The sequence below is a fragment of the Dendropsophus ebraccatus genome, chromosome 8 (genome assembly GCF_027789765.1).
Source record: "Dendropsophus ebraccatus isolate aDenEbr1 chromosome 8, aDenEbr1.pat, whole genome shotgun sequence".
Taxonomy (NCBI): domain Eukaryota; kingdom Metazoa; phylum Chordata; class Amphibia; order Anura; family Hylidae; genus Dendropsophus; species Dendropsophus ebraccatus.
In genome coordinates this window covers 41906618-41923860 of record NC_091461.1, presented here as the reverse complement: position 1 = coordinate 41923860, position 17243 = coordinate 41906618, and the positions used below count along the sequence as shown (strand labels likewise).

Here is a 17243-nt window from a genome sequence, read left to right as displayed (position 1 = left end):
CTGTCTAAAAAACACAGCTCTGGTAGTGCCCCTGAAATAAAGTGTGTATGAGTGACATAACTTAAACTATAACAATGCCTTACTATACTATAAGTAGAAATTAGACTCTGGGTCCGCTTAATTTATCATTTTTTACGCCATAAAATGATAAGGAAACCTACGCCAGTTCTGAGCTGGCGTAGATTTCCTGGCGCACACACACTGGTGCGCACAGGATTTATGTAGGGGCAGTGCGCCTCTACATAAATCTCCGTACTGTCGGAGCTGCGGGGACATTTTTAAGCCCAGCGCAGAAAACGTCAGACTTAATAAATGTCGCCCATTGTGTTTTCCACGTCTAAAACACTGCTGATGATTAGTGATGAGTGGACTTCAGCAAAGTGGGCGAACCCAAGCGCTCGCCATTCAGCTCCCCGCGTCTGGAGAAGTTGGATGCTGCCCTAGGGAGTCCTGAAAAAGCCCATGCCTATGGCTGTATCCATATTATCCAGGATTCCCTAGAGCTGCTTCCAACTTCTCCAGACATCGGAAACTGAATGATAGGACCAACCGTCAAAAACTTTTGACATGTCTCTACCACATAATGAGAAATAAAAAAAAAATATATATTTTTTTTTTTTACTGTATATTAACCATAGCAGTGTGCAACCTGCACAGTGTCAACAGTGTTATTGGTTTGCTGGCCTTTTTTATACTTCTCATTGTGTTACATTTGGGGTGTTGGCTACCTCCTGTTGGCTTGCACTCCACCTATGTCCTGTGGATGTTAGTAGTAGCCAAACAGAGGTCATTGCTAGTATAGGAACAATCTCTGTGGTCACCTTAACGTGGTGAGTTGGTACACGCTATTTGACCAAATGGTTTGCTAAGAACCTTATTAAAAAAAAAATTTAAAAGTGGTTTTTTTTTGTTTGTTTGTTTGTTTTTTACAGATCCTTTTGCAGGTTGCTGTAGCATTTTTCTCTTTTTGTATGTATCTATGACATGTCAAAAGTTTTTAAAACTGACAGTTACATGTTATGATTATATTTATACTGAGATGTAGAAATTCTCCAATAACTGATCAGTCTTCCAACGCAGTCTACTAACTGGCGGAATTTGTTAAACTACTGAGCAGCTAAAAAAAAATACAGGCGCTAAGAAAACGATTATAACAAGCAGGAATAGACTTTTAGCCCAGGTTGGGTTAGGTAATAACTATGACATCTTATAATGGATTGTACCATATTGAACTTCATGGTGTATTACAGATAAAACACATCCACACGGATGATTGTCAGGTACTCCCTACTCTTGTATTACATCTATATTTAACTCTATTTCTTGTTGAATTTGCGCCTTCGTCCATTTTTCTACATTCTCCGTTTCCAGTCTTCATTGAAAAGTGTCAGAGTAAAGAAATGACAGTATAAATTACCGTATCTCTGTTTTTTCTTCTTAAAACAATAATTATTTTATAAGTACATTAGAGATTTCTGAGGCCAAATTAATCCTGAGAAAAGGAAATTTTAGCTATGAGAAAAGGCTTAGTTGTTGGCTTCAAAGATGAAAATAATATTTTTTTGTAATATCATAGGCATTAGAAAATGATATGTGGATATAGTTACGGTTAAACTGGCAGCATTATGGAAAAAGGATTCTTTGCAGTAAAGGCGCTAAATATTTAATGAAGAAGAATATCCAGGCTTATATTACCGAGAAGCAATAAAGAAATGAGGGCATTGTGGTTATAATAAAGGGGAAGCTGTAATGTTCCTATCAGCCTGAGCTGGCTGTTAGGTTGGTACACCTTGTACATTGTTATAGCATATTGTAATATGGTGGGGATGATGGGCTTCATAGCCTCACTGCTATAAGAAAAGTTCTGAGCTCTTCCTCAGATGCCTGATGTTTCACTACAGTCCAAATGTTACACAAATGTGAATGAGATTCACCCTTGCCATGCTTTTTCTATGGAATAGAATAGAATTGGCTCACCAATTGTCGTCTATAGCCCCCCCCCCCAACAATCATCCACCTCAGCCCCCACCCCTCCTTCCCACAGTTAAAATACTTACTCATGCTGGTCTAGGGCAGAGGAGGGAAATGAGTGCTGTGCCGGTGAGGCATAGTGGACGTCCGTGGGCGGGGCTTCCCAGGACATACCCGGGACATGATTTTGCCAGATTATCTCCTCCAAAAACGGAACAGTCTTGGCAAAATCAGGACTGTTAGCAACTATGCATGCACCCACAAGTGGTTTTGCCTTATGGTATGTAACATAATATTATAGCATTTTTTTGTGCAATGGGGCAATTTAGTAGGGAAATTGGTCGATGTGCATCTAAATCTAATGGTTTTTTTGCCCTTTTTGGTACTATAGTAATTATTGCTTCTCTCCTTGAGCAGGGTAATTCCCCTATATCCCCCAAATTATTAAAAACTAACAAAATAAACTGAAGCAAAACCTCCTTGTACTTTCTATAATATTCTTAGGGGAGCCCGTGGGAGCAAGGAGATGAATTTCCCTTCACTGACGCCAGGGCCTTTTCTAATTTGTTTATTGTTAGAGGAGATTTTGCTTATTTTTTTCTCATCAGGTAATTTGGGGAAAGTAAGCTCTCTTAGATTAGCCTCAATATCACTTCAGTTTACCCTGTTATCCTCCCTATACAAACCTTAATAAAATCCCTAAATTTTTGATAGATTTTTCTCTATTGCCTAAACACTCCTCCTCCCCCCTTTTCTTTTCGAAAGTGAGCTATATCATTATACAGTAAGCCTCTCCAGTAGGCCTTGAGTGTGTCCCATACCATATGTAAAGGGGTCATATTAACATTAATTTCCCCAAACTGCCTTAACTGGCTTAGAATTTATTCTCCGTATCCAAGACCATAAGCCAATACAGATTAATTTTCATTGATCTCTGGTGATCTTGCTCATAGGTTCCCAAGTTAACCTCTAGCAGCATAGGGGCATGATCGGATACTGTTTTAGATATTGTGATAGATATTTCATTCTCTTAGCTGCTTAGACCCCTTTTGTGTTGGTCAAATCTAATAAATCATAATCTGTATAGCTTACCTAGTGGGCTGACATATGTAATGGGGAGGGAGGATAAGACAGGAGGCACTGTGAATGTTAACAAAGCTAAACACAATGGGACAGTGCTCTGTTCATATTTTACAGGAGGAATTTCAAGCTAAAATAAGAGCGGATTCCTCTTCGATTCCTCGCCTATTGTTCATCTATTCCTCAGTGTGAACATACCCTGAGGGTCCATTTACACAGATTATCTGACAGATTATCTGACAAAGATTTGAAGCCAAAGCCAGGAATGGATTTGAAAAGAGGAGAAATTTCAGGCTTTCCTTTATGACCTGATCTGTGTTTAAAGTCTGTTTCTGGCTTTGGCTTCAAATCTTTGGCAGAAAATCTGTCAGCTAATCTTGCTGTGTAAATGGACCCTTAGGGGTAATCAATGCAGTAAGTATGAGAGGTGAAGAAAGGGATTACGTTGGGGAGACAAAAGATGGCTAAGTGGTTATAGTGGCACAGTCACTATGGAGTTAAACCATTAGCAGCTCACGGCAAGGCGCGACTTGTACAAATAAAGTTTCACTGCTTGGCGGTGCACGGGTGAAGAGCGGCAGCAAATAACAAGTAGTAATAGGAAGGTATCACACCAGCAATCTCTGTTCTTCTTTGAAGCACAATCACTTTATTCAATCTTCATTACATTGCAGGGAGGGAGTGGTTGGGGTGATGACGTGACTCAAAGGGGACGGCTGTTTCAAGAGTCGAGCCAGACGACAGGCTGAGCGCCTGAAACAGCCGTCGCCTCTGAGTCCCGTCGTCACCCCCAACCACACACACACACTAATCCCTCCCTGCAATGTAATGAAGATTGAATAAAGTGATTGTGCTTCAAAGAATAGCGGTGAGTGCTGGAGTGATACCTTCCCATTACTATATGTAAAAGAAGTGTTGTATTGTATTCTGCATCAGGAACAGTTGATTGGCCCTGGAGCCTGAGGAAGGCTGAAAAACTTCAAAACCCAGATGAATTAGTACAAGAATACAAATAATTGATGAACGTTCAGTGAGTCCTTGTAGCGATTTTGCTTTGGGCCCAAGTTAAATACGTTTTACATTTGATCTGTGCTGTAGACTTTGGATGGAGCCTTTGGGACTGCAAAAGAGTGTTCTATAGAGGAAAATATATGGTGCTATGCATTACAGATCAGTAAGGATATCTTTACACTGCATTTGGTTGTACATGTTTGGCATATGCAGGAGGAAAGCTTTTGGTGCATATACCAATTGCAACCATTTTTTTGTTATCTTGCAAAGCACAGTAGGCTAACCTTTTTATATAGTGGGCCATTGAATATTTATTTAAAGGGGTTGGCCACTTTATAGTAAAATCACTCAGTGTACAGTATTAGTAATTGTACTCACTGTATATACTGACAGCAGCTCCTGTGTACCTCACAGAGCTAAAATCAGACTCCCCTCCTCCAGGCTGGGCTGTCCTGCTCTGTGGTGTTTTGTCCATAAGATGGCTAACATGGAGGAGCATGTGACCATGCTCCGCCCCCCAGTGTCCACCACTGAGCCTGTACAGGGCATGGTCACATGCTCCTCCATGTCAGCCATTTTATGGACAGAAACAAAACAGAGCAGGGCAGCCCGGCCTGGAGGAGGGGAGTCTGATATTAGCTCTATGAGGTACACAGGGAACTGCTGTCAGTATATACAGTGAGTACACTTACTAATACTTTGTACTGACCTATTTTACTATAAAGTGGCCAACCCCTTTAATATTTTTTTAGTTTGCATTGTGGTCTGTGGCTGACATACTTTATGCCCCTGTATGTGAATATAGTGACATACGTCTGGTGTGTATGGTCATATATTATTAAAGTGGTGTGAATATAGCCTCATAAATACTATACTTACACATATGTTTCATCTACCATGGATGGCTTCAAACTTTAGTTGCTTACAGAGCTTCTTTTCCTCTTCCATGGTCCATTTGGTTCTACTTCAGGAGAAGATGGGTAAATTACAAGGTATGGCATATCATACCATTTTCTCTATTATTAAAAAAGAGCCCTTTTTAAGATTGTTTTTCCTAGTAGAGGAAGAACACCCATGCGTGACGACAGATTTTAGCAGCTATATGATGTGTGGAGGGAATAGACTGTAATATATCCTTGAAGAGTATTTCCACATGAGCTATTTGGCTAAAATAAATTATGGCTATAAATGATTAATAGCCCAGAGATTAGCACATCAGAAGTTCAGAAAATAAGTTTAAACTTTCAATGTACTGTGGTTTAGAGGTTGACAGTGTAACTACACTGACCGCAGACCATGCAGTAGCTATGGGAGAAACAAAGCAATTGTTCTTGTAACTCCATTTCAGTAAGACGCCTATGACTCGGACTAATTGGAAGCCATATGTCACTCATTACTGAATTGGAACATTAAAAGACGTGCCCTGTTACTGAGAAAAACTTAGAAAGCCAAGGGTCCAATCATTTCTGCAGCTCTTTCTGTAATGACCATCAAATTAAATTGCTTTTGTGGGCTGAGACCAAACCAACCAAGTCTTCCTTCTTCATCTTCTTGCTGTAATAAAAAAAGAAGAAAAGAAAGAAAAAAATGTTTTCAACTCAACTAGTTTCAGAAAATTATACAGATTTATACAGATTACTTCTATTTAAGTCTTCCAGTACTTATCAGCTGCTGTATGTCCTGCAGGAAGTGGTGTATTATTTCCGGTCTGACACAGTGCTCTCTGCTGCCACCTCTGTCCATGCTAGGAAGTGTCCAAAGCAGAAGAGGTTTTCTATGGGGAGTTGCTGCTGCTCCTGATAGTTCTTTGAATACAATAGCAAGCGAAAAAGCAGCTGCATTACTTACTAGACCAGAAAAGGTTGGCAAATTTTGGAGCAAAAGTACTCCCCATTGGCTGTACCTTTCTCTTGTTTAAAAATCTGCTGGCTGCGATAATGGTTGTAATAATAGATACTGTACACATGAGATGTCTCTACTCTAAGGGTATGTTCACACTGAGTAAAACAGGAGGAATTCTGCGACGAGGACAGAGGTGGCAGCAGGGAGCACTGTGTCAGACTACAACACTGTCTGCAGGGCATACAGGTGCTGATAAGTACTGGAAGGATGAAGAGTTGTTTAAATAGAACAAATTTATAAATTTGTATAACTTTCTAGAACCAGTTGTTTTTTTTTTTCCTCTGGAGTACCCCTTTAAATAAAAAAGAATAGAAAAAAAAACAGACTTCCCAATGTACTCTTTTTTTACTGCCACATGGTTTCCCGAATTTTGACCCAAGATCCATCAAAAATTATATGCTTCTGCCTGCTAATAGCCTAACACATTTTGCACAACTGTACAGTTAGCGTAGGCAGCATATGTGTTGTTTAAATCTAAATTTTATGTAAAACATAATTTCTAAGAAATTTTTTTATAATTTTTCTAATTTTACTATCTACATTTTAAAATAATCCTGAAATATTGCACTTTTCTTTTTGAACACTAAGCAGAAAACTAAGATGACTATCTGCTCTGTACAGGTTACTTTCCAGCAGGAGTGAAGTTAAAGGTGTAGATCATCATTCACAATAGCTGAAGCTCAGAGCTCAGACTCCCCCATGTATAGAGACCTGACAGTGGGCTGTCACTCTCCACTTAGCCAATCATTTAGTGACTGAAAAGGGACAGTGCAGAGGCAAGTGATTGGCTGAGTGGGCTGTCACTCTTGTGCAGGGCCGGATTAAAGGGAGGGCACCCAGGGCACGTGCGCTGGACCCTCCACCACTTGGGGACCCCCACCAGCAGAAGCAGGGTTCTGGGTTCAGGCTGGTGGATCTATAACAACCCCCAGCAGAACCCAAACGGTGGGGGCTATGGGGCTGGTGGTCAGGTAGGGGCCGGGATGGGGGCGGAATTAACAATCACGGCGCCCCGCATCCATGCTGTGCCACACAGGAAAGCCCTAGAGATTATAGCTCCCTCACCTGCTTCTCCAGGATATTGCTGAACTTGTCCCTCCAAAAGAAACTTGCTCTAATGCTTTTAGAGGGACGTGTTCAGCCACATCCAGGAGAAGCACATGCAGGAGCTCTGATCTCTGGGGCTCTCCTGTGTGGCAGAGCTGCGCACATCTTCTCCTGCAGGGTGCGCAATGACATCATTTCGAGGAGGGGTATGTGCTCAACAGGTTGGTGGAGGGAAAAAATCGAGGACCCCCAACAAAATCGTCGCCCAGGACCTCCACCAACCTTAATCCGGCCCTGCTCTTGTGTCTCAAGAGTGACAGCCACTCAGGCAATTACTGGCCGCGGTGCTGTCCCTCAGTCAGTGATTGCCTGAGTGGGCTAGTGGCAGCTAAAGACATGGAAGAGGACACTGGGGAAGCACGGACAGTTGAAACATTTTTTTTTTTCTCAATTTTGTTAAAAAATTTAGCAAAAATTAACTTTGTTAACAGAGAAAAAATGTGAAAGTGCCTCTTTATACCGACAGCCCTGGGGGCCCCAGCAGTTAGATGCAATTAATGAACAAGTGACATCCTTACTATACATCTGAACCATCAAACCATCAAATCACTATTAGGCTGAATCTTTTACTCTGTTCACAGCCTACTATTGTATGTTTGTTTCATTCTTGCATTTGGAATTGTGTCAGTGTTTGCTTCCTCCATGCATACATTTATGCCCGTACGCTAGACATTTTCCCTGGACAGTCTATATTGTGTGCCCCACGTTTAGTAGCACAGAAGCCAAACTGTTCCTAACCCAGATTCCTGACTATGATTGATTTCCCTTTTTTCCCTTTCTTGTCTCCTGGGACCTTTTTATTCCTATAAACTGTGTCCTCTGGCATAATATTCTACATTGCTCATATAGGGAGAACAGCCCCGGGGCACCTCCAAGTATGTATCACTATTATTATTATGTACCTGACCTCAAGAACATTTGGACAGAGATTACAAATATGATAACTCCTAATTTTGTTAATAGAATTCATAATAACATAAAAACTAGGTCAAGCAACAATTCATTTTAATTTTATCTAACAGAAATACAGCAATTTTCCCAGCAGCCCTTGACCAGGCTCTAGGGAGTCAGTTTATGCCCAAAGGCGCTGTCAGCCTTCTTCCATCTGACAGTACTGCAGAGGTTCTCTGGGAGGTTAGGTATTTCAGATGGGGTTGGAGCATGCAACAGAGTGGCTAACACAATCTCCATCCCAGTGCTTGGTAGAAACGTGTACAGTCTTTTTAAGGATAACTTACTTTATCTATATCAGCAGTATAACAGCAGCAATATGGACTAATCTAACCTGCTGATGTGCTACCTTGTGCACACAGGGCGCTGAGGATGAGGGTAAGTCCTTCCTCCTCTGTTCCTGTGCAGTTTGTAATGCAATCCTGTGTCTGGTAAGGCCGTTTGGAGCACTTGGGGTTGGGGCTACCACCCCAGAGCGCCGATCCAGCTCCCTCCCCTTTCTCCCTTTGGACACACCACTCCAATGATAATCATTAGAAGGGGCGGGTCGGCCAGGGGTGGATCAGCACTCTGGGGGTATAAGGCCTGCCCCAAGTGCTACAAACTGCCTTACTAGATGCAGGATTAAAAACTGCACAGGAATGACACTCAGTGCCGTGGACTTCAGCAAGTCTTTGATACAGTTCCCGATAAAGAGCTGATAAAGAAGTTAGAGAAATTGGACTTAATCCCTGGTTAGTTCAGTGGATTTGTGGTTGGCTGAAGGATAGATATCAGAGGGTTGTTGTTATTGTATATTCCGAACAGAGACTGGTTACATGTGGTGGCCACAAGGGTCTGTTCTGGGACCTATTCTTTTTAATATGTTTGTAAATGACATAGGAGAAGGTTTGGTAGGTAAGGTTAGTGACATAGGAGAAGGTTTGGTAGGTAAGGATAGTGACATAGGAGAAGGTTTGGTAGGTGAGGATAATGACATAGGGGAAGGTTTAGTAGGTAAGGTTAGTGACATAGAAGAAGGTTTGGTAGGTAAGGTTAGTGACATAGGAGAAGGTTTGGTAGGTAAGGATAGTGACATAGGAGAAGGTTTGGTAGGTAAGGTTAGTCACATAGGAGAAGGTTTGGTAGGTAAGGTTAGTGACATAGAAGAAGGTTTGGTAGGTAAGGTTAGTGACATAGAAGAAGGTTTGGTAGGTAAGGATAGTGACATAGGAGAAGGTTTGGTACGTAAGAGTAGTGACATAGGAGAAGGTTTGGTAGGTAAGGTTAGTGACATAGGAGAAGGTTTGGTAAGTAAGGATAGTGACATAGGAGAAGGTTTGGTAGGTGAGGATAGTGACATAGGGGAAGGTTTAGTAGGTAAGGATAGTGACATAGGAGAAGGTTTGGTAGGTAAGGATAGTGACATAGGAGAAGGTTTGGTAGGTAAGGTTAGTGACATAGGAGAGGGTTTGGTAGGTAAGGATAGTGACATAGGAGAAGGTTTGGTAGGTAAGGTTAGTGACATAGGAGAAGGTTTGGTAGGTAAGGATAGTGACATAGGAGAAGGTTTGGTAGGTAAGGACAGTGACATAGGAGAAGGTTTGGTAGGTAAGGTTAGTGACATAGGAGAAGGTTAGGTAGGTAGGGTTAGTGACATAGGAGAAGGTTTGGTAGGTAAGGATAGTGACATAGGAGAAGGTTTGGTAGGTAAGGTTAGTGACATAGGAGAAGGTTTGGTAGGTAAGGATAGTGACATAGGAGAAGGTTTGGTAGGTAAGGATAGTGACATAGGAGAAGGTTTGGTAGGTAATGTTAGTGACATAGGAGAAGGTTTGGTAGGTAAGGTTAGTGACATAGGAAAAGGTTTGGTAGGTAAGGATAGTGACATAGGAGAAGGTTTGGTAGGTAAGGTTAGTGACATAGGAGAAGATTTGGTAGGTAAGGTTAGTGACATAGGAGAAGGTTTGGTAGGTAAGGATAGTGACATAGGAGAAGGTTTGGTAGGTAATGTTAGTGACATAGGAGAAGGTTTGGTAGGTAAGGATAGTGACATAGGAGAAGGTTTGGTAGCTAATGATAGTGACATAGGAGAGGGTTTGGTAGGTAAGGATAGTGACATAGGAGAGGGTTTGGTAGACATAGTTTGCCTGTTTGCTGATGACACAAAAGTGTGCAATAGGGCTGATATTCCTTGAGGTGTCAGTAATATGGAAAATCATTTAGCTTTACTAGATAAGTGGTCCAAACAATGGAAACTGCGGTTCAATGTTTTCAAATGTAAAATAAGTTAAAGTTACACTGTCATTATAACAAAGCTATACCCGTGACTTTTTGATCCCCTTTTTTTTTTTTTACAAATTTTCCAGATTTGGTTTAAGGGTATAAACCCACACACCGTATACGCAGCGTATTTACTGCTGCGATACGCAGCAAATACGCAACAAATACGCAGCAGATTAGATCTAAATAACTGAACACAGCATCAAATCTAAACCATTAAATCTGCTGCGTATTTGTTGCGTATCTGCTGCGTATACGGTGTGTGGGTTTGTACCCTTACCAAAAATCAGCAATTTTGTGCTTTGGCATTTTTTTTGTGCTTACGCCATTTGCCATGCAAGATCAGGAATGCGATAATAGTTTGGACAATTTCATACACGTTCATACCAAATATGTTTATTTTTATATTTATTTTTATTTATAAAATGGGAAACGAGGGGTGATTAAAACTTAAATTATGTAATTGAATTCATTGATTGATAAAAAAAAAGTTGTTGTTTTTTTAACAGTAACTTAAAGTTCCCCTGGGGGACTTCTGTAATAACTCCACAAATTTTGCATAGAGATCAATGTAGTACATATGTACTGCATTGATCAATGAGATCAGTACTCATTTATTATGGACTGTTGGAGCCCATTGTGAGCGAATCAGCGTCATTGTGACACTGAGGCCCAGCCCGGCCAGAACCATGGATCACCCCTCCGCAATCGCATTGGGGGGGGGGGTTGCAATCCCACCACCGGACCACCAGGTGAGCAGTTAGAACAGCAAAATTAATACAGCTACAGCTGCATTTAAGTGGCTAATTAGCCAGATGTGGAAACCGGCCTGCGCTCTTTAATAGCCGCAGTTTCCAGAAGCTGCGTGGTTCAGACCCCTCTCTCTGAATCCCCCTACCCACTAGAGGACATACGAATACATCTTGGGTCGTCAAGGGGTTAAAGGCCTAAATGAGGTTCAGGAGAACAAGAACAAGGGGACACAATCAGTTGGGGGAAAGATCAGAAGCAACATAAGAAAATATTACTTTCCTGAAAGAGTAGTAGATGCTTAGGATCAACTTACAGCAGATGTGGTTGGTAAATCTACAGTAATTGAATTCAAACATGCCTTGGACAAACATATATCTATCCTAAGATAAAAGTAAAGAAAATAATGTATGAGCAGACTAGATGAACCAGGTTGTCTTTTCTGTCAGCAATCTTCTATGTTTATGTGATGTGGGGAAAGTTTCAGGATAACTTCTCATTTCTTCATGTAAATCTCTGCTTATTCTTGGCTGTGTAGTCATGTGGGCAGTCCTACTTAGTGACAGACCTTAATACACGGATAGCCATGAATCTCTGTGTAGCTCCGCCCACATGACTACTCAGCCCAGAATAAGTAGAGATTTATATTAATAAATGCAAAGTTGTTGTTTTTTTACGTAACTATTTCTACCAATTTCCTAAAAATTATCAGACCTTATCATGACGTTTTTATTGTTCTTACACTGGCTGAACTATAAATGTATGTAACTTCATATTATTGATTTTTTTGATTGTATGCATAAGTATCGAGTGTATATTTATATGTACACTACCTTTACTCCTTCTCTATTCTCTTACTCCAGTTGCATTTTCCGGCCTTGGATTTACCTCCTTCTACCTGGCTGGGAAATTACATTGTTTTACAGAACTGGGCCAAGGAAAAAGCTGGCGTCTCTGTGCAGCGATCCTGCCTCTGTACTGCGCTATGATGATCGCCCTTTCACGTATGTGTGATTACAAACATCACTGGCAAGGTAAGGACCCAAAGTGTCATTGTGACTTTCTACTGGATTTCTAAGCACTAAATCACTTTTTTTAAGCATGGTTAAAACAGTAATGGCTTAACAGAACACATAGGGGGAAATTTATTAAGGGTTTTGCTCCTTTTTTTAGGTGAATAATTTGATTTTTTTCGCCCATTTTTTGTCTAAGTTCTATCCATGAACCAGTATTCGACAGGCAAATATTTTTTAGATGCAACTTTTTTTTAATCTGCCTTTTTGAGTATTCACTAAAAAGTTAGCATAATCCAGGATTAGCGCCCAATTCATCATTTGCGACTTTTTAAAATGTCGGACAAACAGGTGCAGGATTATGTCTGCTCAGTACCAGGTGAATATGCTTGTGCAATTTTTGAGTGTTTGCAACTTTTTACTATGGCAGTGCTACTTTTTAATAAATCAGTCACAAGATATTGGAACAAAATATACACCAATCCTCATTAGAAGAGTCACACACATTAGACTCCTTAGGCTGCATTCACACGTTCCGGGAAGTTGTCCGTGCTCACGGATCCGTGCGCACGGACAATTTTACAGCCCATTGCTTTCTATGGGGCTATTCAGATGTTCCGTGATTTCACGGATCCGTGATCCGTTCCGTTAAAAAATAGGACATGTCATTACTCGGAACGGATGCACGGAAAGGATTCCCCATAGAAATCAATGAGATCCGTGTTTTTCACATATGTACACGGATGTGACATCCGTGTTCATCCGTGAAAAACACGGATGTGATGTAATCAATGTCATTTAAAATGCTGTAAGACAGATCCGTGAAAAAAACGGACATGGATACAAAACGGATGCAAAACGGACTGTTTTGCACGGATCACGGAGGTAGCTGCCGGACCACAATCACGGACCAGGAAAATCACTGAACATGTGAATGCAGCCTTAGTTAATGTCCCTCATACTTTGATACCGGCACCACAAAAATATTTTATTGCTCTATTGCTAAAAATGAAAAAAAAAGCAATTAAGCTTCTTTCGCTTTAGTTTTGGTTGAACATATACTACAGCTTACCTATAAACCTCATTGGATACAGACTCTGTGTAGTTTCATCCAAGAGTACATTTCTTCCATCTTTTCTCAGAAAGGTGGGTCTAATGTGTATAGGGTTCTCCCAATCCCCCAACTGAACCCCACCACCCACCTGGACAGATGATGTTTGAGAAGAGAATGATCAGGCATGTTAGATGTTAAGTGCCAAATAATGTTGAGAAGACTTGCCGAACTGTTGGGGTTTGGCAACATTCTCCAAACCCAAACGCTCAGTATTTGACTCCCAGCTGCTGGAGAAGTTGGCATCCAACTTTTTCAGACGTCGGAAGTCAAATGCAGTCAATGAGTGTTTAGGTTTGGAGAACGTTGCCGAAACCAAACAGTTTGGCAAGTGCGCTCAACACTAGTGCCAGACCCTTCTGCCAGTGGTTTACTTACCCTCTTTTCATTCTGAACACATGAAGAGGGATAAGAGGGACATATAGATGTCAGCTGAACTAATGTCTGACTGAAAACTATTGAAAGTGTATGGCCACTTTAACATAAATGCTATAAATGACAAAGGAGACAGATAGAAGGGAGTATGACAGCAGGATCTGAACAGGCAGTGTTTGTTAGGCTTGGTTCACACTATGTTTTTGCAATCCGTTTTTGCAAAACAACGGATGGAAAAACTGATGTATTTGTGTGCATCCGTTTCGAACCTTTTTTTTTTTTTTTGCAAAAACGGAGTGTGAATCCAGCTACGCTCTCACTGTTTGCGCACTACAACATTGTAATGCTTTTTGGATGGTATTTGGAGGTATACCTCTTGACTATAGCCAATACATTATGTTAATGCCGCCTAATTTATACCCAGCTTCCCCTTCATATATAAATGTATATATATATATAGGTCTACTGATACATTACTTGTCATTTTTCCTTTAATCCCCTTCTTTTCCAGACGCCTTCGTAGGAGGTGTGATTGGTGTGATTTTAGCCTATATCTGCTATCGGCAACATTACCCAGCACTGACACATTCTTCCTGCCACCGCCCCTCTATATGTCTCCGCCAGGTCAGCAGCACCCAAAAGAAAGAGGAACCAACGCCTACTGAAAACAATGAAAGCTTAATGCATGAAGGAATGACAGAGGGCCCAGTATGACCAGCAAGTGGTCCCATTTGACTTGTAGCCACACATAGCCTCATTTAAGAGGTTTCCTGCACTGTGTGTATAGTATCAGACATCGTCTCTATGTGACCAGCAGTACTTCAATGAATGCAATGATAATACCTAGACAGTGGGCCCCTCATTCAAGAGGTATAACATCACCTACAGACATCAACCTCTCCATACAGAATCCGTACTACAGTTTTATGATGGTACTGTGCGTCACTTTTCATTGTCTACATTTCTTCTTTTTTCTATTGCCATCTTCTAATGTCCACCATATGTCTCACGTTTGTCAGCCCGATAGAAGATGATTCCACCAGCTTGTGATCGAAGGTTCATGTCTTCTGTCTAAACACAGTGCAGGAATCTTCACTCCAACCACGGAAGCACTTATACAGACTCAGTATACATTCATAAGATGTAGTGCCCAACTCTCGGCCTAGGAGGTGCGGGCGATCCTGTAGCTTCATTGTATACGTCCGATGTCTTCTGTTGTGTTGCTGTGTAACACAGGTTTTTTCTAACTTTCGGCATTCACATTTTGATGTATTGCACTGATGAAAAAGACATGATCGATATATTTAAATGTCTCTGCATGTAGTTTATTATGCTGTCCTGTGTAATTCTGGGATTGAGCAGAAGAAATCTTTGATGCATGTGAAGCTTTCTCGTCATCACTCCTATCATATCCCGTGGGTGCAGTGATCACGTGTTGGTTGGTGATGGTAAACTATACTAAAAAAGAGAGGGGTATTATTGCTGCATGATCCCCAAAAGCCACGTACTTTGGATATGTCTCTGATCAAAATTATTGATTCATGTAAATCACATGTCCATTCCTTGCAGTTTATACAATGGTCTAGTCTCTTTTAGCTTTATGTTGGGTTACTTTTCTTATATAAAAGGTCCCCTACATAGGCGATACTTTATGACATTCCTTCTACTGAAACCCATAACTGACAACAGTGATTGCCTAGCATTAGGTAATACAGGTTTCCTACTTACTGCCAATAAAACATTTGTAGAACTTTTATAGAAAAGCAAAAAATTGTCTGGGTTCATCTTTTTATAATGGACTTTTCATAAGACTGGAATATTATCTGTAACTTACTCTGGGCTGAGGAGTCCTATTTATAAGTATGTCTAAAGAGATGGCTGTCAGTTATTGATTGGGACTTATTGACTCTTAAGCCTAGAATAAGGAGTGGTTTTAATCGGTAAGTTAAAAGTTATCCTTTTTACACAAGACTAAATTATTATTCTGTTCAGTTCCTCTGCTCTTTACACTGCTGGCCAATCTAATGGCATGTTCAGCCTCATAGGTCCCCGGTAATATAGTACAATATAAATAGATGATGAATATGGTAATATTGGACTGGACTGGTTGGTATACCTCCTAACTTTTTGGATGGGCATAAATACTTTCTTGGCTGCTCATGAAAGTCTAACTAAAAGTTATTAATTTATACATAACATATCTTAAAATTGTAAAGTCTCAATGGTAATGAATTGCGCAGCTGGGGTCTAATAGATAATTAGAAACCAGATGTGCACTTATTTTTTGGCGTAATATAGTAAATGTATTACATTATACCCCCTCCATTAGGTGGAACAAGAGAGCCAACTTTTTTTCCTTCTGTTGGAGAGCTAATCTGCATATGAATAAAAATGCCACTGAGCCCAAAAGCACCACAAGCGAAAAAGTTTTATATTATAAAGTAACATCTGGTCACAGCATAAATAATAAAAGGAAGCAACAGTAAAAAATGCCATGCAGAATGCTGTATATTATTTCAGCCTTAGGCTGGGTTCACACTAGCTTCATACAATTGTATTTTTATAGCCATATTACAGCCAAGTCTCGGCCCGACCAGGGGTGTCATAAACTATATTAGACTGGTGTGAATCCAGCCCCGGGCTGTTTTATGAGCAGTAAGATAGCTTGTAAATGTCTCCGAAAAAAAATCCAGTTCAATTAAATCAGTGGTAAAACCTTAGTTCCCACTCATGTCCATAATTATTATGTAAAAAACTAATGTAAGTGAAGTCCAAGAAACTTTTTATCAGCTACTTACTTAAAAAGCTTATACAAAGGTTTAAACAAAATACCTTAAAAAGATAGGGGAAAAAAGGTCCAAATGCGCAAAAAAATAATAAAATGTTTCAAAAGGCAGAAGTTTTTTGTTTTTAGGCTAAAAAAAAGTCGCCAAAAAAACATATGTGCACATAACCCTGAAGCGAATCTGTTAACTGTAATTCACAATCCATATTACTCACACTGTAAGATAGATATTAGGTCAAGGAGACACACACAGTACCTTTAATATATGCAGTTGTGCTTCCATAATGTAGAAAAATGTTTTTATTCTCTAGTAGAGTCAAAGAGGGCTATAAAGCTTTCTTAGCTCCCCTTCCATCCCTATCCCTGCCTGCTTGACAGTCAGCTGGAAGCATAGTCCCCAGCAGGATCAGGGATGGGAGGGGAAGCGAGGAGGCATTACAGCCCTCAGCACTTCAGGAGCTTGGGAAAGCCTTTTTAGCTTGGCAACAGAAATTTAAAGCATTCTGCTATATTTTGGAAGCACAGACAGATATTTGAAAGGTACCATGTGAGATAACAGCTATATAACAGTGACAGCAGTATAAATTGTAAATTGCAGATAACAAATTCCCTTTTAGGAGCTTGAAGGGACTGAGAGATATTGATGAAAGGGAGGGACAGCCTGTCCAAAATAGAAAAAGGTTAGATATGGGAGGTAAGATCTGATGTGGTGAGCAGGGCATTGCGGTAATAATAAATGGGCTTGTCTACGATTACAGTAATTACTATTGTCACCTTTCTAAGATGTTTCTCATTAGTTTGATGGGAAAAGCCGTTACTGTTGGAAAATGCCTTCAGCCTGCGCCTTTCTACACCTCTATTTTGTGTGAACCATTCCTCCGTGCTCCGCTTGCTTCCATTGTTATTATCTGGGCAGGAAATATCA

At 40.5% G+C, this 17243-nt stretch overlaps 1 protein-coding gene across 1 annotated transcript in view; it reads left to right on the top strand.

Moving 5' to 3' along the window:
- Positions 1-14272, top strand: part of PLPP4 (phospholipid phosphatase 4) — a 116747-nt gene extending 102475 nt beyond the window's left edge. The window contains exons 6-7 of the mRNA XM_069979055.1: positions 11898-12068; positions 14045-14272. Of these exons, the coding sequence (XP_069835156.1) occupies positions 11898-12068; positions 14045-14247 (374 nt within the window). The 3' untranslated portion in view covers positions 14248-14272. The remainder of the gene's footprint in view (positions 1-11897; positions 12069-14044) is intronic.
- Positions 14273-17243: the final 2971 nt, after the last annotated feature.